This window comes from Drosophila takahashii, chromosome X (assembly GCF_030179915.1).
Source record: "Drosophila takahashii strain IR98-3 E-12201 chromosome X, DtakHiC1v2, whole genome shotgun sequence".
Taxonomy (NCBI): domain Eukaryota; kingdom Metazoa; phylum Arthropoda; class Insecta; order Diptera; family Drosophilidae; genus Drosophila; species Drosophila takahashii.
In genome coordinates this window covers 9,412,926-9,440,477 of record NC_091683.1, presented here as the reverse complement: position 1 = coordinate 9,440,477, position 27,552 = coordinate 9,412,926, and the positions used below count along the sequence as shown (strand labels likewise).

Genomic DNA, 27,552 nt, shown 5'->3' with positions numbered 1-27,552 from the left:
CAAACGCATGCAGGGCACAAGGAAAATGTGCGAGCGGGACGCCAACAGCTACCGATGGCTGTCAAACTCAACACAGCCGTGCCGACGAACAGACCGCACAAAGCGTAATGCAAAAGAATTGAAAAAAATCATCAAGTATAGAGGCCAAAAAGCAGTCGGCGTATAATTAAACAAATTGCCGTTCGATGCGGAGCAACTAAATGCGGCGACCACAGCGCGAAGAAGAAGGCGAGCGGCAAACGAATTGCGGTAAGAAAAAGCCACAAAAAAGTCAAACGAAATACGATGGAAGCGACACCACACTCACACACTGACACACACACTTGCGTACGCACACTCATGCGTGTGTCCGCTGGCTTTAAGTGAAAAATTAAAGGCGTTTCGCATGCTAATTGCATTAAGGAGATCGAAGAGAGGAAGCTGTCTAAAAATGCTTGCAATTTCAGGTGGCACCAAAATAAGCCGATAAAACGGCGACCGCAATTTAGGCAAAACACACACACACACACACACGTTGAGTTTGGGGCCACACACACACACGGACACACATGCCACTGAGAGCCTCCCATACAAGCAGACCACAACACACACACACACATACAAGCGCGCGTGCCTTGGCAGGTGAGAAGAAGAAGTGGTGGCGGAGGAGGAAGGAGGAGGAGCAAAAAGGAGGCGCCAAAGGCCCCACAAAATTGGATAGAATCACCGGAACAGGCTGCATTATCTCCACGAGAAGAGGAAGCAGCAGAAGCGAGGAAAACCAACAGAAGCAGCAGCAGCGTATTTGGCGAAAAACTTGCATTGATGGTAATGCATGCTAGAAAACCGCAGCGTATGAACGATGGGTAATATATATATATATGCAATACATAATGTAGAATAATGTACCGTAATATCGGCAATAACAGTGATCCCCCCTCGCCCCTCCCCCCTAACGCACACACCCACACCCATAATTGTATATTTTTTTGTTTACGTTCTGTCCTATCGCCATCTCGCTCGAACTCGCAGTTTCGGTCACTGCCCGCTTTTCGTTTTTCGAGCTCAATTCGATTGATTTCGCTTAATTAAATGTTTTTCCCAAATATTTTGGGTTTCCCCCAAGTTTGTGCCTTTGATTTTTCCCCTTTGCCCTTGGCATTCTCGCGATATTTTATATTTTTTGACTTTTCCACCACACACTCTTCTGGCCTCTCGCTCGCACGCGCTCAGCTGGCAAAAGCCAAAAAAAGTGAAAAAAATTGTCACATTTACCGTTTGCTTTTTGCACTGCAAAATAATAAGTCAATATTAATATCCATTGTTTATCGAATTGCCCTTAATTTGTTTATTTACCATCGCTTTTTAGCCGGCTTTTGATTGTCCATTGAACCCAAAAACAACCAAAGTTAATCACTGTCAACAAATCAATGCCGGCATTGATAAGCGCCCGTATTGATAAAAGAAAACTCAATGGGAAAGGGAAATCGATTTAAGTTTGGGTATTTTATTTTATTTTATTTTGAAAATAAGTTTAAAATTATATAACTGACTACTTATAAACAGAAATCTCATTTAACAATCCATTTCAATTTTATGTGCACTATTTTTAAGACTGTCAAAAGTGAATACTTATAAAATATTCTATAGCTTAAGACTTGTAATCAGAAATATTATTTGAGAATATTTTCAAATTTAATGTGCACTATCATTAATTAGTTTCTACTATTTTAATACATTTTCCTAATTAATATAATTTCTAAAACCTATTGACAAACGAAACTAATTTATTTATTTATCTCTTCCCTCACCATTCAGGTACTTTGAGAAGCATACCAGCCACACATCATACCAGGTGAGCAGACCGATCCGAGATCCCTCCCTTAACCGCAATTAATCACATTTTGTATGCCAGCTTTTAGTGGATATATATTTTGTTCCGTAGCTTAGCTCCTTTCGTAATGCACCCAAAAAAGCCAAGAAAAAAAAAAAGCAAAAAAGAATTCATAAAGCCAATGTAAATCGTAGATTCTTGAACCATCGATTTCCCCGTTTGTCATTTGCTGATATTTTAGTACGTAGCTGTATCACTGAAAAATCAACAAAATTGCAAATTGTATAGCCCGGAATTTTTGGATTTCTTCTGTTCATATATTTCTCTCTTCCTTTCTTCAATCGCTGTGTTTGTTGTGCATCCCAGATCTTACTTTTCCCGTAACCTCATCCATTTTTGAACTGACCAAATCGTGTTTCATTTTAACCCATTCAAAAACGCGGCATTGCAGCCTGAACTGATCTTAAATTGAGAAACGAATCTTTACGCATCAACGCCAAAAAGACAAACACAAAAAACCAAATACCGAAATACCGAAATAACCGAAATAAATTCGATAAATAGTTAAATAGGTCGATATACAAGAAAACGAGAGATAGTTATCAACAAAATATCCTATTTAGAAAGAAATTATTCAATTACAATCCCTAACCGAACAGCACAAACATATGCTTTAAATCGAAATATATATTATTATTAATAGAACTAATAGAATAACGAAAGCGAAAGTATATAAACATTTATCAAACTATTTTAAATAGAAATCAAATTCATAACCAATTTCTAAGCGCTGCCTAAAGATAAAAACTTAATCAAAGTAAAATAGCCTTAAAAACGACGTAGTAAACAATTATACACCGATACAAAAAACTAAACTAAAAAATGAATGTGCAACTGAGAGACATACAAAGATCTCAAAAATATTTAACGAAAATATCAACGACAACAACAAAAACACAAATGTGCCTCAACCAAAAAGCAACAACAATCAATTAAGCCAAAAAAATGAATGAAATGGGAAATTAATAAAAGTAAAAATCAATAAAGTTGTGTCCTCGTAAAAAAGCGACCAATTGGATTATCAATACAATTTAATAATTAATTAATTAATTATCTATGAGGAGCAACAACAATTCCTCCAGCAGCAGCAGCAACAAATCCAGCAAAAGACACAACAACAAGAACAACATGGCTGTTGATCTCTCCCTTTCAACAACAACAATTGCCAATTGCAATAGCAACATTAGCAATCATAATAATAATAATAATAACAACAACAACAATGCGAACAGCAAAAGCAGCGCAGCAGCAGCGACGCTGGCAGCGACGTCAACGCCATCAGCGGTGGGTCTCTGTCGCCTAGAAGTAAGTAAATTTAAACGAAAAAACCATACCAAAAATGGTTAAAAAAATAAATAATACAAAATAAAAAAGGAAATTAAACTAAAAATCATAAAAATCGATCGCAAAACGATTTAAACAACAGCTAATCAGCCTGGAAAAGCATAAATCAATCAAGTAAACAATACAACCCCAAATAACTAATAATGTATTTTAAAAAATCCAAGAAAACATGGCATAACCGTAAGAAAAAATGCGGCAGCAATAAATCCTTCATTCAAATTTGTATATTTTCAATTTAAATTTGGCTAAATCAACACACAAATCGCCGCTGAAACAAAACATTTATCAACAAATTATGATTTACATATTTTTAATTAAATCTTTTGAACACTTTTGAACACAAATGAATAAGTCATCTATTAAATCACTAAATTATAGAGTTTATGATTTGTTAGAGACAATTTATGGACTGATTATAAAGATCAACCAAGGATTCAAAATTAATTTATGGACTTCAATACCAACCAAGGATTATAATTTCAAAAAACACACATTAAAAACTGGAAAACTAAAGAGAATTATAATTTATGACCGACAACTATTTTGATTTTAACATATTTTGTCAAACAAAACAAAAAACAAGGTTATTATTAATTAATTTCAAAACTCACACTCGAATTTCGGATATTATAATTTGGAGTCTTGAAAAGACAAAAAAAAGACCAAACCAAATACTTGACATATTTCAAAATTCTTGTCGATAACACGTTTGATTTCTCAAACCATCGGAGTTTCATTTCACTTAACTCTCATTTTGTTCATTTTCTTTTGCATTGGCAATAATCACAAGCGAGAACATTGGCAATAGTAGCTGGCATTTATGCATTTACTTATGATTTCCCTATTGAGTAGATTTAGTTCAACTAATCACCCTGCCCCCAGAAAATTGAAATAACTTGAAAAGTTATAACTAAAACGAGACTCAAATCAACCGCTACCAAGAATGTAACACACTGAGTATTACAGTGGATCTGTATCTTTTTTTTGGGATCCCGTGGGGATTTTAGGTATAGTCTTTTACCTTTTATCCTTTAAAATTGTTTTCTTTTTTCTTTGATAAATGGAGAACTGAAGTTTTTAAACCGTATTTTGTTGCCTTTAAAGCTAAATGCAATTTATTATATTTTTTCTATACCATATCTTCAATCCCCACGGGAATTTCTTGAAAAGAAAAAGACACGACAACAAATTGTATCTTGTAGCACTGTGCAATTAATTTTGGGAATTTAAATCGACTAAAAACTGTGTGTGCGCTTCTATTTACCCGTGCAGAGCTCAAAGTACAGCAGTTCAAAGCGCGACTACGAACGCGATCGTTCCTCCAATTATCGCGATCGCGACCTGTCGCCAGGCGCTGGCGGTGGAGGAGGCGGGGGATCCGCTGGAGGAGGAGGAGGCGGCGGCGGGGGCGGCAGCGGCAATGGCGGCGGACCATTAAACAATGGCAACAGCTATCGCTCCCAATCCCCGGACATTGATTCGCCATCGTCCCGTTCGCACGATCTTCGCGATCGCAGCGATCATCGGGGCGGCGGCGGCGGTGGCGGTAATGGGCGTGGCGGCAGCGGCGAGCGGTACAGCTTCATACAGAAGATGCGGGATCGAGATCGAGATGTCTACAAGAAGGATAAATATTCAGGTGAGTTTAAGCTACTAGTTCTTCTATCTGTTTGAAACTATATATTAATTTTTCGTTTTATTCCAGACAAACGTGATCGGCGTGGCAACGATCGCGACTCGGAGTCGTCGTACCGGACCAACCATGACAGGGATCGGCGTGGCGGCGGCGGAGGAGGAGGCGGCGGCGGCGGTGGAGGAGGAGGCAACGCCAGCGGCAAGCTGTGCTCCTCGCGGGAGAACGACAAGCGCTCGGGTTCCGATGATCGCGACCGGGAGCGAGATCGAGATCTGCGGGATCTGCGCGATAAGCGGGATCGCGGCTCCGATCGCGACAGGGATATGTACAAGAAGGACAAGTATACAGGTGAGCGTCAAGGCAGCCGTCGCATTATTCCTTTTATTCATTTATTTATTTATTTTCCCTCAGACAAACGCGAACGCACCGATCGCGGCGAGCGAACGGCTCGTTATGGCGACTGGAGCGAGCATGTCAGCTCATCGGGTGAGTCCATCTAATCTTCTCTTCTAATTTTCGCCTTTGACCATCTAAAACGTTTGCCTAATTTCAGGCAAAATGTATTACTACAACTGCAAAACGGAAATCTCCCAATGGGAGAAACCAAAGGAATGGGTGGACAGAGAAAGGTAAATGAAAATCTTGAATAATCAAAAAGCATTATTAAATATGTTGAATATGCTTTCAGAAATTTGCCGCGCGATCAACATCGTGAGAAGGATTATCGCGACAAGGATCGCGATCGTGACCGCGATGATCGTTTCTCCAGATCGAGTAAGCTAAAATCCTGCTTTTGAAATAACATAAATGTATTAACAAATGATTTATGCATTCCAGCATACAAACATTCCAATTCTTCGCGCGACAATTCACGACTGAGATGGAATTACGACAACGATGGCGGTCCGCCCAGCCATCGAAGGCGTTTGGATGGTGAGAGAGAAATTAGGGCAACTAAAGCAGGAAAGTTACTAATTAAATACTCGCCCGACAGGTCGACACAACGACAATGCTGACATGGACATAAGCGGCGACTCGACGCCCACCTCGGAGGCCAGTTACTCGCTGAGCGGCACGCCCACCACCCATGGTGGAGGTCCCAGTGGCGGCGGCAACAGCGATCAGCCCATGGGCAACGCCCTGCCCCGTTTGGCCTCACACCCGAATGCCAATTCCTCGGCCTCTGTGGCGACGGGACTGCACGGAGCGGGCGGTGGCCCGGTGACGGGAGCCACAATGTTGCCCACCAGCGGACTCTCGTCGTCGGGCAGCAGCGGCGGCAGCAGCAACAATGCAAACAGCAGCAGCAGCAGCAGCCTAAGGAATTCTGTCGGCGGCCACATTGGCTCTACTTCCGGCGTAAGTTTTTGAACTGCACCTCCATCTCTCAAACTTCATTTAATTGAAATGCCTTGCAGACAACTGTGCCCACACTGGGCAGTCAGGATCCGCACCAGCACCATCTGAACTCGAATGCTCCACTGCCGCCGGGTGCCAAGGGCAAGGATCAGGCCAATCTGCTGATGCGCCAGAAGATGCATCTCGGCCTGGGCGTGCTCGATGTGCAGTCGCATCAGGGCGTCAACTCGGTTGGATCGGCGGCAGATGGGGTGGCCAACCATGCCTACAATTCGGTCAATAACTCGGTCTCCGGCAGCTTACGGTAGGTGTATTTAAGCTGTTAAATGTATACGATTTCCAATTAATCTATAAACAAATTGCAGGGACAACAGTGTAAACTCGCCGCTGTACATGCCGCATCCGCACCACAGCCTCTCGCCGTCGTTGAGCTACACGAAGAGTCCCATCCCGACGATTGTGGGCCACACGAATAATGTGAGCAGCGCCTACACCTGCAATCCACCCTTCGGCCTCAAGACGGCCCTCGACGGCGGAGTGCTGGTGGCGAACGCCTCGCCGGCCACGCCCGGCGGCAATGCCTCATCCTCCGGCTCCAGCGGAGCGAATAGCAGCCAAAGCATCGTGCCCGGCTTGGGCGCCGTCAGCGGCATCAGTGTGATCACCTCGATGGGCAGCAACAGCGGGGCGGCGGCGGGTGGCGAGGGCCCGCCCACGCCGACACAGGAACTCGACTTGAGCGGCTCGGCGCTGGAGCAGCAACAGTTGGCCGTCGCAGCGGCAGCAGCAGCAGCAGCAGCGGCAGCGGCCAGTCTTCAGCTGCAGGCGGCGCAGCAGGCCCAGCAGCAGCGTAAATGTAAGTCTCTAAATTTGCCAGCTTCATTGTATTATTTATATAATATTTATATATATTATTCCAGTGGATGGCACCTCGTCGGCCACGCTAAGCTCGCTGCAGAGCTGTGTGGGCTCCTCGGGTCAGGCGGCCAATCTACGCGGTCCCGAGATTTCGCCCAAGCTGGCCAAATATTTCCGCGCCGATCTGATTGCGCATGTGACCAACTGGCAGGCGGAGGTGCTGGAGCGTCAGGTAAGCTGTGAGGTAGGATTTGCGGCCTCTGAATATATCAATGAATGCGCATATGAACTCGAACTGATTGTAAATGTTTTGCATTGTTTTTCTCGAAGGCGCAGAAGTGCTGTGAGGATACGCACCTGTTTGGCGACATCACCTGCACGAGGATATGCGCGGAGTTGAAGTGCGCCCGCAGCCTGGTGCGCAGCACCGAGATCAATGCCACCCTGCAGGAACAAAAGTGAGTGGATCTCTGTGTGATTTAACATTGTTTATTTATTGTATTTATATTTATTGTATTCCCCCCCGCAGAATCATGTATTTGCGCCAACAGATCCGCCGCATTGAGGAGTCGAAGACTCAGAACGCGTTCATGTCGGACGATACTTAGGATCAGGAGCAGGTTAGGCTGCGCGTGCATCGCAAGCTGTCTGTCAGGCTCAAAAAGAGCTTCTTCTGGCGCAGCTGATGATGATTGCGATGATGATCGGTCCATGGTGGCCGCCGCCGCCGCCAGCAGCTAGCCTTTGTCCTCGTTTCGCTAGGCCCGGATCAAAGCCCTTTGTGTTATGTGGGCATCAGCTGGGCACGGATTAAACGAATGGACGACGAATACTGGCGGGGCGGGCCCACGACAATGACTGATAAACCGCGTGCATCCTGCTCCATCCTCCTACTTCTCTCCACTGGGCGACGCATCTCTCCCCACCACCACCACCACCACCAGCCCGCGATTCACTTGTGTTCGGATTAGGATCCAGTTACAGTTCCAATCCCCAGCCCAACCGACCATGTGGTGGCAGCATATGGATCTGGTTTATGTGGACTTGGCACAAGACAAATCAGGATAAATCAACCAACTGCAACAGCTGCGACAACAAGAACTCCAACAAGAAACACAACAAAACTAAAACATAATTTATAATTAGCAAAGCGTAAATTAAAAACAAAATTAAACTTAAATAAGCATGAAGCAAGGCGGAGGAAAAGCCAGAAAGCCAGAAAGCAGAGAAATAGCCACAAACACACCACGCAAGATAACTACAAAAATGGAGAATAGTGCCGACAAAAACCTATCAAGATCAAGAAGCAATATGGATAAAGCCTCGATACGAATCGAAACAAACAAAAGATAAACAAACGAAATAGGATCAACAACACCAGCAACAAAAACAACACCAACTAAAAAACAAGTCAACATAGTATACTCAACTGCAATAAAAAGCTAATTAAACTATATACAAATTATATATAAATAAATATATATAAATAGAGTATATGAAAGATGAAAGATTGTATATTTACAACAGCCCAACATAAATATGTATGAAAATCATGATGATAAAATGATTACGATGACAACCAAAATGCGAGTCAAGGCGAGCCGAATGCGAGTGCGAATGCACGCTTCTCGGGACGAGGAAATCGACAATTTTCTATATATATATATATCTATATATATATTGGTTGGGGATCCTGCGACCCAGCGCCGTTAAATATTAATTTTCATTTTGCGATCGAAAATGTTTGTTTATTCTTTTGATTATCGGCTCACTGTCCTGCTAATTGGAACTTGTAGATTCTTATTTTGTAGTTACTTACATTTACCGATAAAACGCCACGCCGCCGCACACCCAAAATTTCAATTTAAGTATTTGTATCAGAAAATGTTAATGAAACAAAACAAAAGAAACTTATATTTATCATACATCTTTTTTTTTTAAACCTCCGATTGAAATTGCAGCAAGATTTGTTTTCAGTTTTAGTTTAATTTTTTTGTATGCTCTACATTTACGTCTTACCAAGTATATGACCATATATTTTTTATTATATATGCATATATAATTTATTTGGCAGAAGCGACAATTTTTTTGTTATTTAAGCGAAGAGAAGGCAGAAACGAAAACGAGAGAGAAGCGCGGGGAAAGAAGAACTAACAGCACGTATATAAGTGTAATTTTGAGTTTTTTTTAAATCTTAACTTGTCTAAAAACAAACAAACCAACAAACAAATGAAATGGATCTGCGAATTACGCAGATTCGAAACAAAAAGAAAGTAAACAACAGTTTAATAATGATAATGCTAATAACTATTGTAGATATACATATAAATAATATATAATAAATATATTAGCTAAGCGTCGAAAACAAAAAAAACCAACCGAAAAATAGAAACTTTTATTATGAATTAATTAAAAAATACAACAACAACAAATCACAAATGGCTATTTTAATATAACAAGGGCGGGAAATATTATTGGAAACTCCATTTCATCAGTTGTTATCTTAATTCTTTATTATTTGTTTTCAGAACTAGTAGCCTTAGATTTTTAAGTCAAGTACCCATGGATACTAGTGCCAGGCTAAGGCTTCACTTTCATAAGTGCTCTCGTAAACAGAAGTCACAAGTCATAAGAAAAATATTCAAATAAACTCGATTCCAATTATTGCTCGTACGATGGAAAATAACGATAAATATCTGCGACCCGGCACTTGCAGGCGGTGTTTAAAAGTGAGTTTCTGCAATGCAGTTTCCGGTCTATAATATTTAACTAATAACGTGCAGCACAACAAGAAGCGTTCTGTCCAAAAAGCGGATAGCTTGCGTCGCGAGATGAGTTATCCAGAAAACATTCCCCGGGTTTCGTCGCGTACTCATCACCCAACCGGGAAACCGCAGGATACGCGTTATGACGAGTTAAGTCCTTGCCAAGATCGTTATACAACCGGGAAACCGCAGGATAAGTATTACGAGGAAGTTTTAGGCCCTTGCCAAGATAGTTATGTGTACCGGAAATCGCAGGATGAGTATTACGAGGAGGTTTTGGGCCCTTGCCAAGATCGTTATGCAACCCGGAAATCGCAGGATAAGTATACTGAAGAAGGGTTTAGCCCTTACCAAGATCGTTATACAACCCGGAAAGCGCAGGATAAGCCTTATGAGGATTTGTTTGGCCCGTTTCAGGAGCCGCAGGATGAGCAATACGAGGAAGTGTTTGGCCCGCATCAGGATCGTTATCCAACCCAGGAACCGCAGGATAAGATTTATGATGAAGTCCTATGCCCATGTCAAGATCGTACATGTCCGTTTAATGTTGGACAGTATATCCTTCTTGGGCTGGATTCACCCTTATTTAAAACACACCGCGCCTATGATACCCTGGGAGAACCTGGACTGGTAAATAGGCCAAGTTTAGAAATTGTTAAATGAAACGCGAATTCTTAAGTATTTTTCCGTTTCTTTTTCCAATTCATGCATCTCAAATCCGCAAATTCTTTAGCAAAGGAGTTAAAGTTATTAATATAATTACCCCATAGACTTATCGCAAGCTTTCGAAGCAAAAGGATGTGAATCCTAGGAGTTCCAGACAGTCACAGTATTTCGATTATCCATCGATTCCCGATCTTCAACTGCCGCAGTCGGAAACTGAAGAAGAGGATGAAATGGAGTGTCGTATCTGCAAGAGTTTGCCTCGTAAACAATCCTCAAAGAGTCCAAATAAGACATCTCCAAATGACCATGGGTATTATGAAAGCGCTAAGCTTTCTGCGCATTCCAAATCTCAAAGCGTTCGTGTTACAAGGACTGGCGATGATCTCAGGGCAGCAGTTCGTCGCCAGATTGAAGAGCAAGAGGCTCTCGAGGAAATGAAGCGTAAGGCTAGAAAGGCGGACTCATCGGGATCATCATCTGGCGAAGAAACCGTTCGAATAGCTAGAGATCCCGAGCCACAGTCAAGGGAACGCCAATCTTCCGAAAAATCGCTGCCAAAAGAACCAAGTTCCGATAACATGGACTTCCGTCTCAGTGCCGAAGATATAATCCAGACCCAAATTTTGGATCCGCTGACATTGCAAATTCAGCATATGTATCTAAATATCAGGAGAAACGGATGGGAAGTCATGGAGGAGCTGCGAAGGATTCCAGCACAGGTTCGCGAAATCCATAGGCAGGCAGGCACTAACGGACGCTATTGAAAATGGCTTTGAGTTTCACACTTCTTTATTTATGATTCGTATATATATTTTGTAAAATAAAAATTGGGGTAACAGGGAGCAAAAAAATTATTTTTCTCATTTTGAATATATTTTTTTGTGAAAAATTGGTACCTGGGTTTTTGGTACAAATTTGATTTTTTTCTGTTTGTTTTTTTGCTGTAACTTGGCCAAAAATGGTCCTGCACAAAAAATACGTACTGTTTTGAACAGATAACAAAATAAAAAAAAAATCCATGACACTTTCCGTGTGATTTTGAAAAAATAAAATTTTACCCAATTTTTATTTTTTTTATAAGGGGTACATCATGATTTTTTACAAAAAATTACAAAAAAATAAAATGTGTAGGTTTAAACGCCAATCGATTGGAAATTTAATAACGAGTTCAGAAAGGTATGTCAATCCATATTTGGATCAATATTTTCGTTGTTACGGTCAAAAAATTTTCAATTTCTATGTCAAATCAAAGCTGGCGCCAAAAGTTCCAGTTAAGCTCTCTCCTTGTCGGGACACCGCTCTCATATGGGAGCATTTAAGCCGGCTTTTCCTTTGCAGCGAGCGCCAAGCTCTGCCGGAAAAGCCTTTAAAAAAGCTCGAAGCTTGCGAATACCCAACAGACGATTTGGAAGTGCAGCGAATTCGCCAAAATGAATCGGAAAATGAACTTTCCGAGGGGGCGGGTGTGGCGGAAAAGTGCTCGTGCCAGTGTGCGTACGTATCTGTGTTGTTTTCCTTTTTTCCTTTGCTTTTTTTTGAGCATTGCCCTAGCATCTCCGCTTCGTTTTCAGAGGCCGACGGAACGCCAACAAGTAGCAGTTCAGCATTCGACGCGTTCGCTTGCCAGCGGACAGAGGCCGAAGTTAGCGGGTCAACAGCGAAACGGTTAAACTTTCGAAATCGTCGAGTGACGGATCGGGAAATTTAAAAATTATTTTATTTTGGTTTGAGAGTGTTTTGAATGTGAGAAGCGTTAGAAAAACCAAGCAAAAAATAAATACTTACAGACTAAAATTCTTGTGAAAATTCACAAAACACAACTGCCAAAGGTGAGAAAAAATTCATATTTTGCGTCCTTTATCCTTTAAAAAGTGCAGTCATCAAAACAATAACATAAAATTATTGTTGTTGAACAAACTTTTTATGGCTTTTCATAGAAAATGTATGGAAATTTGAAAACCGAATAATTTGTTTCTGTGTAAGCTCGTGGAATCGTAAGATAATGTTGTTAAAATATTTGATTTTTTGAAAATAGTTCAATCTGTGTCAAATTTTAGAAAATATTATTATTTTTTTGAAAGCTTGTCATAAAATTACTCATACGACCTGTAAACAAGAGTAAATTGCTTACAATTTATTTTTAAGTGTTTAGCCATTGATATAAAGGATATATAGTTAAAAAGGAGAATAGTTAAGATAGATTATTTTTTTTGGAACATACCTTTACCAAATGGCAAAAATGTTATCTACAGATATTTACTTTTTGTTGTTACATTAATTTAAAATATTCTGAAATTCCCGCCTTTTTGTCACTAACTTGTATTCCCTTTATGATTTCCCATTTGCAAAACAGTCAAACTCGGGGAAAACATAAGCAAAAACCAGCTGAAAACCGGGGGCCACAAAAAGGTTGCCTTGCACACTTTATTTTGAATGCACTTTGAGTCTGTGACATAAACCGAACAAACGGGGGAATACACAAATACATATTTATGGGTGGAGGCTTGGTAACCCCTTTATTGCACTCGAAAAACAAAGGATTCTTTGATGCTGTAGATCTAAAATATTGTCATTATCAAATAAATAATATTAAGTTGCTTAAAAGAAAAACAAATTATTGATTTATTTATAATCCAAAATTATCAGAAACTTTTTTTAAAATTTATTTATGTATATAAAGCTTATTTGTAAAATTAAAAATTTAATTTTATTTTTAAAAGATTGAAACAGTAATAAACTATTAATTATAATTATATGGCTTAAAATTGGCAAACGAAAACACATTTTTTCGAGTGTACCACCCTTGAATGCTTGTCGCGACCACTCATCATCTGTCATTGATTTGTTTTCCGTTCCACTTGCCCGCCCGTCTTCCTCGTCCTTTTCTTGTAAACTAATTAGAGAAGGGTCCAAGGATACTGGGATATCCTTCAAAATGATTTGCGGTCCCTTCGCTTATTGTGTTTGATTTTATGCACTTCTGGCTGACTTCAAAATTTATTTCGCCCGCCCGCCAAAAACTGCGGAGCGTTCTTAAAGCGAATGGGGTAAAGTGCTGGGCGGATGGACTTTATTGACAATGGTGCATACTGCATTCAGCATTCGGCGCGCACTGGAATGCCAAGAGTCGAGAGTCAAGAGCCATAAATTTGACGCCGCCAAGTCCTTTTGGCATCCACAGCAAACAAAATGCGTCGATGGTCGCTCAAAAGGGCGGGGGTCGTGGAAAATTGTCCCAGCGGCGGGGGGCTGGGGGGGAGGAAATTATATAGGAAAATTGCCGGGGCGAGGGTGCATCTGCCGAGCTGATGCGGTCATTTGAGTGCCAGCAAGAGAAATGTGCAGCAAACAAAAATAATAATATTATTTTCATTATTAATCTACAGCTATTATTTGTCTCCCCTTTTTGGCCCGAGGGTCTTCAATGGTCTAAGTTCTTCGCAAGAAGTTGAATTTTCCGCTTAAAGCCAATCAGAAAATAGGGGAACATAATATATACTCAAGGAATAAAAATATAGAAAGAAAGATGTAATTTTTGAGAACATAAAATTCAGCAAAATAATATTTTGAAAATAGGTAACGTACGATACAGAAATTTAAATATAAAGACTTTTTGGTAACATAACATACATTAAAATAATATTTTAAAAATATCTAAAAGCCAATCAAAAAATAGGCAACGAAATATATTCTTCAGAAATAGGTAAAGGTATAGGTATTTATACAGTAGCTTAACTCTAAGTTAGCTTTACATAAATAAATAAATATACAGACTTCTTGGGAGCATAACATTCATTAAAATAATATTTTAAAAATATCTATATGCCTTTGTAAAAATGTTTTCATTTATTTTCCATCAACAGTATTTTTCTTTTGCCAATTTAATTGTTTGTAAACTTGCTACCCATTTATTTAGTTGATTAAGCCCCGAATCAATTCGATTCCCAATCCCAAAGCCCAGCACATGACCACAACCTCAGTCGACCGCAGTTTCTAATTGGTTAAACCAAAGCCAAATTTTCTTTTGACCTTCGTCGTGAAATCGGAAAATCAAGAGGAGGGTTCCATTCAAATTATGTGCATGTATTTCACTTTTACTTTTCGTTTTCATTTGCGACTCTTTGTCGTTGGTTTTCTTGATTTTCTTGATTTAGATTCCCGTTCAGCCGGATTGCTCTTTATGGCCCAAACATTTGCCAGCATTGCGGTCGAAAATGTTCTATGTGGATGGTTGGATGGGGCTGTTGTTTCGTGCTTGGCAAACATTTTCATTTTCATTTTCATTTTCGTTGGCGATTTCTTATTGCTCTTGTTTCGGCAACTGCACTCAATTTTATAGCCCCTCGCATTTTATTTAGTTGGCTATATTTTCTTTTTCTGTTTCTGGATGGGGAAACTTTCAATGGGCCTCTCTGGGAATTTCCCAGCCTCGAAAAAAAAACCAAAAAAAAAAAACAGGAACCCCACTGCGGCCTGTTATAATTTCATTTGCTGCCCTTCGGTTACATTTACATTTTTATTTCCTACCGGACGCCTACGTTTTCCCCATGTTTTATGACTTTGGTCTAATGTTTTTCTCCGATTTAAATGAAGTAATAGAGAAGTGGCCCCCAGGTTCCCTGCCAGCTGCTTGACACTTATACAAATTGCATTTATCATCTGGAGTTCGCCTGAACCATTTTTGACTTACGAACTTTCGCAACTCCAAAAGAAAGGTAAGCGAAAATCTGCAAGGAAAGTGAAAAGCAGTAAACACATCGTCAGCAAACTAAAGTCGAGAGGATTTGCCCACAGCCCCCCGCACTTTTTTGCCGTGTGTTTTATGAGGGTTTATCCAGACTTTTCCTCACCCTAACACCACCGAAAAAATAAGAGAGAGCCTACTTAACATACAGCTATGGTTGAAATAATAGTTATAATTTAAAAAAAAAGCCAGGAAAATATTCTAGAAAATATTTACAAGGTTATAATCCATCGAAATTATATATCACAATTATATAATTATCATAAAATTTTTTTTAACATTCAAAAACACCACTATAATTTTGATCACAACTGTAACGAGATCAAGAAACATGGTCATGAAATCGTAAACATTTTGCTCTGATTTCCCACTTTTTGGTCCTCCATTTTTATGTGTGACTCTACTTTATAGGCGGGTGCTACAGATGTTGCTTAGGGGCTAGAAAAAATATATATGGAGCGCTGGGTATAGTCCGTATCAAGTGTGGGCTAAGTGGAAATGAACTGTTTACGATTCGACGAGGCGAGGCGGGGATTGTAAAAGAATATGTTATCGTTTTCGCACTGACCTAAGAAAATAGTAAAGTCTAACGAGCAAAAAAAATGGTTTTAATATTGTGGAAATTATGATAATGTTATTGTTTTTCTGGGGTTTCATACCAGCTCATTCGGTGTTTGTGAAGTACATATTTATTCAAGAGGCTCAGTTTATTAAGGGATTAATAACGATTTGGATTCGGAATTCTTTCAGATTTGGGTCACCTTCATGCTAGACTTTCGGAAACTCACAAAATTGGTCTGCATTAATATGCAGATTTTTTGAGAATATAACTTGGAATTTGTAGAGTTTTTTCACTTTCAGATTAGAGTTGGTATAGTAAATTTATGGGTTAAAAAAGTGCATTTTGTGGTAACCATTGCCTAGAAGTTGCTTTTAAACTGAAACCAACTTTACCAGTTTAAAGTATATTTATTTATTAGCTTTCAGAAGTGATCCCATCAATTTCCCATATCGATTACTACTCCATCGATAATGGTTTTTCCTAAAACACTTTTCCACAACCAGGTCTTTCCTTATCTAAGATTGGTAAATTGTTTTCTTTTTTTTTTGTGCTGATTATATCTGATTGTTGTTCTTCTGCTACTGCTTCTTCAACATTTCCCACAGCCCCTCGTGTCATGGAAAAGGGGGCGTGGCGGGAAAGGGGAGGTTGTGGGCTGCTGATGTTTCGCATGTCATTGTCGTAAGTTGGCATATGTCACCAAGGTGTTATGCGCATATATATACTCGTATACATCTTTTTTTTCTAAAACAACACAAAAAATTGCGAAAAGAAAAAGAAACCATGGCGCACATACATTTAAAGTGTGCAAGGCATTAAGGTTTATGTGTGCAAAAAGCCAACTCGGAACATTTGTGCTTGTGTATTTACAGGTCTGGATTTCAGGAGGCATATTCATTTCGTGGGTGTTCTTGGTACAAAAATATTATTTTAAAATATTATTATGTTAATTGAATAGATAATTTTATTTTTTATAAATACTTTTTGGAAATATGCAATAATATAAAATCATTTCAAATTAGAGCCTGAAAAGTATATCAATGTTTTCAAGAAAAAAAAATTTTAATAAATATATTGATAAGTAAAATATTAAAAAAATCGATATTTCCGATAAGCATCGATGACTATACTTTTTCAGACCTTTTTCTTATACATTTTTCAAGGGCACTGGAACTTCGTTGTGGGTGCGATTAAATTTGTTACTTTTCAGTGAGATTTGCAAGAGATTTGGGGGCGTTGGAAAAACACTTTATACGCTAGGCCATTACCCGCTTTAACCTCTCGTCCATCCCGCCTCCCCGTTACTTTGAGAGTAAATTTATGTTAATAACAAAATCAGAAAATCCTTAAATTGTCATTAGCTAAGCCTTTTTGGTAAGTCCGCCGAGATTTTGTCGTAGCTTTTTGCTTATATATATTTTGTTTTGGTTGTTTTTTTTCGGGGCTGACTTGTTTTTTGGCGGCAAATTGCGCCCGCTTAAACCTCCGTCCGTCCCCTGGCTTTTAATGGCTTCGGTTGGGGTTGAAGGATTTTCGACCTGGGCCAAAGTGGCAAACGAACACAGCGAATGCTTTTAGCCTGGTCAGGACTAATTCCCTTTTTGTGCTGGAAATGTTGCAATTTTTGTGTTGAATTTGCATTCACATTTTTCGGGCGGCTTTAAGGGATTTTCGGTTTTCGGTTTTGTTCCTACGGAAAGAAAGAAATGTGTGTGTGTTGTGCTGCCTACTTAAGTGGGCCGGAAACAGATTTTCTCTGCCCTTATCTCCATTTCCTTTGATGCATTTGTTTACGCCTCTTATCGGCCATTGTTGTGCTGTGCATTTCCGTTTCCGTTTGAGCTGGGCCCTTCCTTTGGTCCAGGAATAAGGACTCGGGACTCAGGACTCTGTGCTCTGTGCTCTGTGCTCTGTCCTCTCCCCAGATGCCTTTCCATCTATGGACGAACAAATTATGTGCCAATAAAGATACGTCTGAGAGTCTGGCCCGCTCAATTCTTGCCAATAAAATCCATCTTAACTTTTATGGCCCAAAGGGGCCACTCCTCCCGCCTCTATTTCAGCGACCAAACAAGCTAAACAGCGAGAAAATATCGGTTATTATTTATTTTTTAGCTGCAAATTATTCAATCAATCTCTGTTACCTAACTATATTTTTATACCTATAGAAATGGTAAAGAAATGTTTTAAATTTGACTTTTCATTAAAAATTTATAAACAAATAATGGAATTCAAGCAGTGCAATCAGTCGCTTTGCTGCTTGTATATCTCGATATCCCTCGTACTTTTTTTTGGCATAATCTCTATATTACGTAGACCTTTCAAACCAAAATATTATTTTAAATAATATGTTTTTGGTTCAAATTACAGTGTGTGTTAGTTTTTTATTATTTTAATATTTTTTGTAACTTAAAAAACAATTTTTCTCACCGTGTATCAGCTTAGGGGCAGCAGCAGAATTGAGCCAGGCTTTTAAAGCTTTGTGCCCTTAAGCCCTTGTCAAATGTCATGTGTCCTCTATCCTCCATCGTGTATCCTGTGTCCCGTGTCCTGTGTGTGAGCTTATCGCCTTTTGGTGTCTTCAAATTGCAGCTGAACTTGTTCGCACTGAGAGCCACAAGATAAACCGAAATTAAAATAACAATTGAACTTTCGATGGACATCCGGTTGGGAATGCTTAGAGAAATGTTTAGCCAGTTAGCCAGTTCAATTATCTCATCAAATGCAGCTCTACTTTAAAGGCAGTGCAGGAAATGCTTGTAAATACATTTATTTAACATTTAAATATGTTCAACTATTGTTTTTTAGGGCCATAAAATAGTTATCTAATTTGGATGTAAAATTTGTTTGTAATTTGTAATATAAAAATATATCTATGTTTTCTTTAATATTGAATTATAAAGTCAAATTAAGCATTTAAGCACCAAATGAAATTGAAATAATTGTGCAAAAAGCCTCAAGAATGCTTGTTAAAAATTTGCCGAGAAATATGAAATATGACAAATTAGTTTCGTGTTGACCGCTCGTCTAGTGTGCATCCCGATTGTTCCTTCTCGTTGAGATTCCGGTTCCCATTCCGGTCACGTATGTCCATCATTTCCAGGGGCTCCCGCACAAAGGGCAAAATGGGGAGGGGGGCTAACGGATTTGTCAACAGGGGTATTTTTGTTGTATTTGAAAGGGGGTGAAAAGTTAAACTCGGGCATTAAATTCAATGGACAGGCCACAGGCACCGACAACACAGACAACAAACTTGTTTTCATCCTCCGCCCTTTTGTAGTCACGCCCCTCCGTGACGGCATGTGTGTGCGGAAAGTGATGCCCCTGGAAAATCAACAAAAAGCGGGAAAAAATAACAATTAGAAAATGGAGCAGAAAATAATATGACTGGTGTGGAATTTCTTTTCAATTTAAATTTAAATGATTTTACTTTATTTCCATGGTAAAACTTTAAGTAATAAAATAAATACATAAATATTGTTTCTTTATAAACATCATAAATATGAAAGCCGCGAAAGAATTACTCATACGACACGTACGCCAATTTATGCAACTGATATTTGACAAGACTGCGCATAAGCGATAAGCTGTGAATTAATATTATTTAATTATTTCTTATTTATTTACCTAAATAATAATAATATTATTATAGCTAAAATCTGAGAAAAATGACAAATCCTCATTTCTAATTTCGGGAAGAGAACGCAACAGGAAACCGAAGCCATTGTAAAAAAAGAGGACAACGGGAAAACAAAAGTATCCTTCAACTGGTCATCATCAGAACTGTTTTCATTTTTTTGCACTCCCTTTTGCTGGTTGTTGTTCTATTTGCACTGAATTAATTGACCAAGTTTTGCTTTGAAACTTCGCCTCGCTTTGGCCACAAATTGCAGTCATCAAAACTGGAAAAGGGCCTCCCACCCCCTGGAAATAGGGGGCGGTTTGGAAAAGGGGATGGGGATAATGGCCGAGAGGAGACAATTCAATTTATCAGCTTTAGGGTGATTCTGTAATGGCATTTCCTAAGTGAGATTGGTGGAGTGTTTGAGATGCCTTCAGTGCAGCGTCTCTTACTTTAAAACCTTGTTTATTTAGAAAAATTATACTTAATAATTAAAAAGTACTAATATTTAATCAGAATATATTTTTAAGAGTTTTCTATCGACTTTCCCCATATTTCTTTCACCATTCGCTTGCCATTAAAGTTTTGGCCGCCATTCTGGAGACGATAAACGATTGCATCTCGTGGCTTTCAGCCTGGCGGCACTAAACAACAATATCATGAATATTTATCCTTGGGCATAATTATCTACTACGCACCTCTCACACACACACACATAGAGAGCGGCCTAAAGAATAACAATTCCCAGGACATCATGGGTGGCTAAAAAGGGGGGGTGGAGGGGGTCGAGCACTTAGTTAGGGCTAAAAGTGCCCCATTGTTTTTCCCACAACATGTGGGTGGTTGGGAGCCGGTGTGTCTCATCTTAAATTGCTTGGAATTTATGCATCCTGTCGGAGGGGTGGAAAAACGAGGGGGAAGAGACCCCCCTCCCCCCCACAAGTGGGCGACAGATTCTCCTGGGTTTATCCTCGGGCGGCGTCATAAGTCGAGCTCATTAGAAAACCGTTAGGCAACCAGGCCTCCCTTTAAAGTGCGAAAACTCTAAAAAAAAAGAAAAATAAATTCTGCCAAGTAAGCAAAAAGCTTGCAAAAAACCAGCAAAAAGAGCAAAAGAAGCCTTTAGAATTTCTCATCTCCTGTTTTTTGTTTATTTATGTCCTTACTAATTGCACAGAGCGGTAAATAGAGAGAGAAAAGCCAGCAGTCGAAGTGAAGAAAAGTGAAGTAAGAAAAACCCGACGACAAAAAAGGTGAAAGGCACAAAGAAAACAAAAATTGGGTTCTTCAGATATTTTTAAAATATTTTTCCAAAATACTAACTTAAGTTGATATATTACTCTTGTTATTATTATTTTTGAAAAACAGAATGAGCTCTATCTCCTTGAATTTTAGTTACAGGATGTCAGGATGTGTTATGTGTTTCCCCCTTTTGGACTTTGTTTATATCTTTTTTTAGGACCCCAAACTGTTACATTCTAGGGACTGGAGAGCACTCAACTTTCATGGCCTCGGGAATTGCAAGGCGTCCAAATGAGCGCCATTTTTATGGCCTAATGAACTTAAGCAGCTTAACCCCTAAAATGTGCGATGGGGTTCCGCGTTAATGCATATGGCACATGGCTACGCTAATTGAGTGGCAGGACTTGTCGTTGCCTCCTTAAAACCAGAATGTCCACTTTAGTCATAAATAAACGTTATTTAATTAATTGTGACCCGCAATCACAATATGCCATTTCCATTTCTGTTTTACAACAATATGTAAATTTCATGCAAATTAATAAGTAAATAATTAAATGCGTTTAAGCATCTTTACTGTCCTTTTAGTACCTTTTTGTAACTAATTTTCAAAAAACCCAAACACTTCGAAAAAAAAATGTTAAAAATCATTTTATTTTATGGGTGAAAGTATTTTTGTTTTTCCATTTAATTCTAATAATTTTTAATTATTTAGTATTTGTTACACAATTGTTAATCAATCAACTTACAACTTTTTAAATCGAAAATATGGGATTTTCTCTTACTGTACACTTTGACTTTTTCCGTAAACTTTTCTCAGTCGTTAAGGTATTCATCATACCCAATTAATACCCTAGACTCGGTCGTCCTTTTGTCTTTGGCCGTGACAACTGTCAAACGTTTGATTTGTTATGCAGCGAGCGGCGAGTGAGAATGTTTTGACATTTATCAACGGTAAGCAGCATTCGCCTGCAGGTGCAAAATGCTTAACAAATGAGTTTCAGGTGAGCTCCCAGCGATGCCAATGATTGATTATCCCATATGTGCGATGTATGGCTTTAGCCTGCCTTTGACTCGAAACGCCTTCAATTTATTGGCATTTCATTTCATTTCATTTATTTTTTTTAGCCCTCGAAACGTTGAAATTTTAATGAGCTTTTGATGCAAAATACGAGTTAAGCTGCTTGTCGCATTATTTATGTTAAATATGCTGAATATTTAATGGACGGCACATGCCAATAAGAACCGAGACGATGGCCAAAATAAAAAAAAAATAAAAGAAATCACTTTCCGATGCTATATGGTAAAATACCTGGGTTCACAATACACGGGGAAATATCCTAGAATGTTTACCAAAGCTATTGGCTTAACCGGCTGAGCTTAATTGGTTTGCGCTGCCAACGAGCCGGGTGGAATTTTCCGATTAATTGATGGGTGGAAAATGTGTGACCGTACGAAAGTCAAGCTGCCATTTAAATTGCGATTAAATGCAATTGAATAATACAAAGTGATTGTGACATACATATTCGTAGATATCCAAACTAAGTGCCTTTTGCGATTGAGAGATTGCCATTCTTAAAAGCAAACAACATTAAAAAATAAATGCATACAAATTATTATTTAATTTATTAAGATTGGCATATTTTTGAATTGGGTATTTTTGTTGATTTACCATAAATAATATAATATATAAAATTATTTCGTTGGAAAAGTGTAACCAAAATCCGAAAAAAATATAAACTGAAATGCACTAAAATTAAATCTCCTATTTCCTTTAAGATAACTTATTTAAACAACACCCAGATCATCATTCTTGATTTCCGCTGATTCCAAATTTATAACGATGCCATTTGAATGTAAATTATTCAACAAGTGCTTGGGAAGTTGGCCCTCGCGGGATATAATATGAAATTCGCCGCACAAAGAATTGGAATAATCTCAGTTTCCATTTGTTTAAAGCCTTTCTCCGCTTTTTTGCCCCTCTCCTTGCCGAAATGCATTCGAAAGTTTTGTGTTCATTGTTCATTGGCTTGTTTTTGTGTCAGTTTTATTAAATGGTGTGGCGGTTCTGGTTCTGGTGGTGGTGTTCAGATGGTTTCTGGTTCTGTTTGTGCTCCATTGTGTTGTGGTGCACAGAAATTGATGTTTTCGCTGGGCATTTGCATAATTGAGTAGCCGAAAACTATAAATTCCGCCGCCAGTCAAATCGATTAAATGGTTTGCTCTCTGTTTCTTTTCATATTCATTTCTATAAATGCTTTCCATACATATTTTTGCCATAACAGCCGGGTAAAAGTTTGAATTGCAGCAGACGGCAAATGCAAATCGTGAAAGCGAATTCCAAATTCCGAATTCAAATCTAAAATTCAACGCCCCCAAAGAAAAGTTCTAAACGAAAATGGCATTTATCTAAATTGTTTTTTCCCCTTTAGATTAAATATTTAAAATTCTAATGATATTTTATGTTGAGAAAAGTGGGATTATCTTGTATAACAGTATTATTATACATTTAAATTTCATATTTTAAAATCCATTTTTGGCGAAATATTTTTTTTATTTTATTTTTAGATTAAATATTTAAAATTCTAAACTATCCCCTATATTACATTTAAATTTCATATTTTAAAATCCAGTTTTTCAGAGTTAATAGTTGGGTTTCGCCAACCACAGAAGGACTCATTTCCATCGGAGTTCGAAGCGAAGATTGGATTAAATTGGGCGGTGGGGAAGGTCAAAATGGGGGGATGGTTTTTAGTGAGTGAAAGGGGAAGAGTGCAGAAAATTGGGCGCCATTGTTGACATTGTTTCGATTGCCTCAGCACACTGGATGAAGCACTTTTATTTTCCCACATTTCCTCCGGTTTTTGTTTTCCTTTTGTTTTGTTTTCGAGATTTGCGATTCGAATTTGTTGCCATTTTTGATTTTCGGCCAACAGCCGCACAGAATCCAAATTGTGAGCTGTTTTTGCATATTTTCCCCATCTAGGAATTCTCCCAAAAATTGCATTGCAAAAGGGATCTGTAACGCAGGGGGTGAGGTGGTTTTAAAAGGGGTTTGGGGGGGGCTAGAAAGGGCGCAAAGTGCAACAGTTGCAGAGTTTCTGGGAAATGCCAGGCAAATGGAATCGAGTTGAGTGCCTGACGTCGCCTGAAATGGGATGCTTACGAAGGCACTGGAAGAAATTGGCATACCATTTTTGTAATTCAAGGTAATTGCAAATTAGGTAGCGAAATTAGTTTTTCATACTTTATTATACATAGATAAATATAAATAAACTCAGCTAAATGAGTGTAATAGAGATATAAATAGGAGGGCAGTAAACAATCGCTTACTGTCGGAAAAGCATAACTTTTTAATGAATAGTCCGATTTAAAAATTTTTTATTAATAAGCACCACAAAATGGCATTTACACTTTTGGAAAATTATAATTGTTATGGGTATAAAAAGTATAGTTCCCCATACTTTTTCAGTGTCTTTTTGTGTATTTAAGTGGGTAAGATGAAGCACAGCCATAGATGAAGTTTGCATATCGCGAAGGCGACAACTTGTGACCCCCGAAAAAAGAGCAAACTGCCGGCAGAGACAGGCGATGGAAATTAACTTACATATGTGGGCGGGGGTTATGGTATGTACGACATATGGAGCATAGCATATATTACTTACTACCTGCATTACATGTATATGTTGGTACTACCGTGACCCTGACTTCTGCCGGATGCTTGGCAATTCCATTAAGGGGGAAAACTTTTTATTCGACCTCACTTCCTCCTGTTTGCCTTTTTTCGCCATTTTTCCGTATCTTTTGGTATCTCCACCCACCGTATTTTCCCCGAATGTCAAGCAATTTCATGAGCCACGAGTTTTGGTATCCTTTTGAACTATAAACGAGCAGCGGCCAAAAAGTTTGTTTTACCAAAAAAAAAAAGAAAAAAAGGTTTGAATAACGAAATTATTGGCTGCACCTGATGATGGAAAAGTTTCGGCCATAAACTCCCCCGCCGAGATATATATAATATACACCATATACGAGTTGCTGATTAACACTTTTCAAATTACCGCCGGTCAGCCAAGCAAAAGATCTGAAGAGGGTTAAAAAAGAATGGGCCACAAAAAATGTAAACAAATCTCACACAAAAGCGAGCCGAGACCGAAAAATTCTTGAAGCGAAGTTCATTAAGACAACAATAATGAAACATTCTCATGGGTCGGCAGGTCGAGAAGTGGCCTTTATATCACTCGAAATGTAAAGATAGCCACGAGCTTTAAAGTACACTAAAAATTTTGCTTAATGCCAATTATTGGTTATTTTAATGGCCATAAAAAATTGCTAGCAATTACTATATTTTATTTCAGTTGGTTGGAAAATTCTCGTTGAAAATGTGATTAATTCATACGATTTAAATTACAAAAAATATATATTTATAAAAAATAACAACCTAGCCAATTATTTTAAATTTAAAGTGTTTTTAATATTTTATCAGTTTCAATATATATTAATAAGAAAGAACGCTGCTTTTCTCTACCTTCTGGACTTAAAAAAGGGAATCTCAGGAATTTGGTGAGCTTGAAAATGGGCCATTTGGGAAAATTTCAGCTCTAATTTATTTCCCACTCGGTCACCCCGAAAAGTATGCTCCATTTTGCCCATACTCACGGCCATAAATCGAGTTTATATACGATAGTGCCGCGTTTTAAGTGTTTCAGTGTTCTCCATTATTTCTTGTGTTCACGTTATTTTTTTTATATTATTTACGATAATTATTATGTACTTGTTACCTCCCGGCTTTTCGCTTTTCGCTCTGAGGAAAAGTGTTGTGTGTGTGGGAAATGGGAAAGGGAAAAGGGAAAACAGGAAGGACTTTTTGCCTGTTGTCTCTTGGCTGTGAGGCTGCCGCTATTTCAATTAATTTTTGTTTCGCACATTGTTGATGATGTTTGCCGACTTCGTTCGCCACCAGCGCCAGGAAAATTGAAAAGAAAACTCCCCCAACGAAGGAAAATTGCGGGCATGGTCAGGGCTGAAAAATGGTTGAAAAATAAGTATCAATGGGGGAACATAAAGCACCTGAAAATGAGGCTGGGGCTGAAATGCATCCCAGGAAGGCTAAAAAATGCAAATCGAAAACGATAACCATATAGATAAGATTGCCAAAAATAATAAAGATCTCTATCAATTTTAATAATCAAAATACTTAAAAGCCTTGGAATATTTATTATTTTAACCCCTTTTTTTTCAAATATTTATCTATATTACTAGCATCACTCCTATCTTTCATTGGGCACACTATATTTTTCTATCTATCCATCCACTAGACATTCCCACAACTCAATCAATAACAATTATCAGCGACTGCCTTCCCCGACTGCCTTGATCCAATTTATAAAATCTGATTAACTTGTTTATTCAACACTTTAGAGAGTCCTTCTTCCTTTTTTTTCTGTCCTTCGCCAAGTTTCGCTGATTCTCCGCTCTTTGCTGGCTCATTGTTTAATAGTTCCACGCCACCTCACGGTATTTGCTTCATTTGTCAATCATTTGGTGGCAATCATCCTCGAGAACACGGAGTTGAATGCACTACACTGAGCGCAACATTCCGCTCGCCCCCCTTTTTGTTCTCCTTGAAAAATGCAAGTTGTGTTTGGAAATGAATTTTTCACACCACCCCTTATCTTTTTGCTCTACTGTTTCTGGCTCACTCCTAACTCGTATTTATTTCATTTCATTTACTTCGTTTTTTGCGAGGGTCTGAGTTTGGTTTGAGAATGGGAATTTGGTAATTGCACTGGTGAAAAATGAAAAACTAGGGAAACCAAACTTTAGTTGAATTTGATTTGTTTTTTGTTTTTATATCAAAAAAAATAAATAAAATAGTTTATAAACATATTTTAATTGTATAAATACTATATAATATTGTAACACTTTTAAAATCCCTAAAAAATATTTAGTTTTTTACTTCAACAATTTTTTGTAATTAAATAAATATTTTCAAAAAATAATAAGCTTAATCTTTATATGATAGGTACCCCCAATATTTTTCCTGAGTGCCGCTGAGCTGTTGTGGTGGCCAGAACACAACAGAATCGGATTGTCTTCGCAGCTAGAGAAAAGGGTCCTTAATTCAGCCCCATCCCTTTTTGCTCGCTGAGCAGCTTGGCAGACTTGCTGCTTGCTACTTGCTACTTGCTACTTGCCTGCAGTACTTGCTGCACTGCCCACGCCCACAAAAGTACTGAGTCCGCTTTACGCCCCCTTTGGCCACTTAAGCATGCTAAGATTTCCGTTGCGCTGGCGCTTGTTTTATTGCACGAAGCAAACAGAAAGCACCAAGGCAGAAAAGCAGAACAGCAGAAAGCAAAAGCAAGGAGAAAGCAACAAATAAATATAAATAATGAAATACAAAGTCATTTTGCGCCACAATGACAATGGCAACTTCTAGAGACTATATTCCACACTCCAATCTAGGATGCCACGCCCCCTTAACCCCCTTAGCCCCCCTTAACCCCCAGGTGGGCCTGACAGCAGTCATATGCTTATGAGGCGAAGGGACCCCCCATTTACTATACCATCCACCATCTATATGGGTTTCTGTGTATCTCAGTATTTCAGCGTGTGCGAGTGAAATATCTGAGGCTGTTTATTATCTCCAGACAATGATTACATAGACACACATGGCTACAAAGCATATTCTGTGGCAAATACCGAGAAACCAAATCAAATTTAAGCTACAACATTTATTTATCATTTTGTGATCTTAAAACATCCGTCGAAAAAGTTTATTTTATAATATTTTATTTTATTCAAACAGAATTAAAACATACTTACATATGTAATAAAATAACCTGATCTCTATTTTAAAAAGAGATCATTATATTTAAAGTATG

At 38.7% G+C, this 27,552-nt stretch overlaps 3 protein-coding genes across 5 annotated transcripts in view; all 3 read left to right on the top strand.

Moving 5' to 3' along the window:
• Positions 1 to 33: 33 nt before the first annotated feature.
• wcy (WW domain-containing adapter protein with coiled-coil wacky) lies at positions 34 to 9,119 on the top strand. Of its 3 annotated transcripts, none has more exons than XM_017149901.3 (15): positions 34 to 249; positions 447 to 845; positions 1,798 to 1,834; positions 4,490 to 4,856; positions 4,923 to 5,201; positions 5,265 to 5,339; positions 5,407 to 5,482; positions 5,542 to 5,627; positions 5,691 to 5,786; positions 5,848 to 6,212; positions 6,272 to 6,516; positions 6,578 to 7,068; positions 7,133 to 7,302; positions 7,407 to 7,528; positions 7,600 to 9,119. In XM_017149901.3, exons 2-15 carry the CDS (start codon positions 805 to 807, stop codon positions 7,676 to 7,678), a joined length of 2,529 nt encoding a protein of 842 aa, XP_017005390.2. In that variant the 5' UTR covers positions 34 to 249; positions 447 to 804; the 3' UTR covers positions 7,679 to 9,119. The 3 variants fall into 3 exon arrangements, with proteins under 3 accessions (XP_017005390.2, XP_017005382.2, XP_017005398.2); XM_017149893.3 differs by having other exon boundaries at positions 36 to 249; positions 7,401 to 7,528; XM_017149909.3 differs by lacking the exons at positions 34 to 249; positions 447 to 845; positions 1,798 to 1,834 and adding an exon at positions 2,344 to 3,178 and having other exon boundaries at positions 7,401 to 7,528.
• Positions 9,120 to 9,641: 522 nt separating this feature from the next.
• Positions 9,642 to 11,390, top strand: LOC108062946 (uncharacterized). Its single transcript, XM_017149826.3, has 3 exons — positions 9,642 to 9,799; positions 9,854 to 10,465; positions 10,606 to 11,390. The coding sequence occupies exons 1-3, from the start codon at positions 9,746 to 9,748 to the stop codon at positions 11,263 to 11,265; spliced, it is 1,326 nt and encodes a 441-aa protein (XP_017005315.2). The 5' UTR covers positions 9,642 to 9,745; the 3' UTR covers positions 11,266 to 11,390.
• Positions 11,391 to 11,863: 473 nt separating this feature from the next.
• LOC108062317 (inactive dipeptidyl peptidase 10) overlaps positions 11,864 to 27,552 on the top strand; it is a 109,836-nt gene continuing 94,147 nt past the window's right edge. Inside the window, exons 1-2 of the mRNA XM_044392569.2 lie at positions 11,864 to 11,995; positions 12,073 to 12,330. The gene's annotated coding sequence lies outside the window, so the exon portion shown is untranslated. The remainder of the gene's footprint in view (positions 11,996 to 12,072; positions 12,331 to 27,552) is intronic.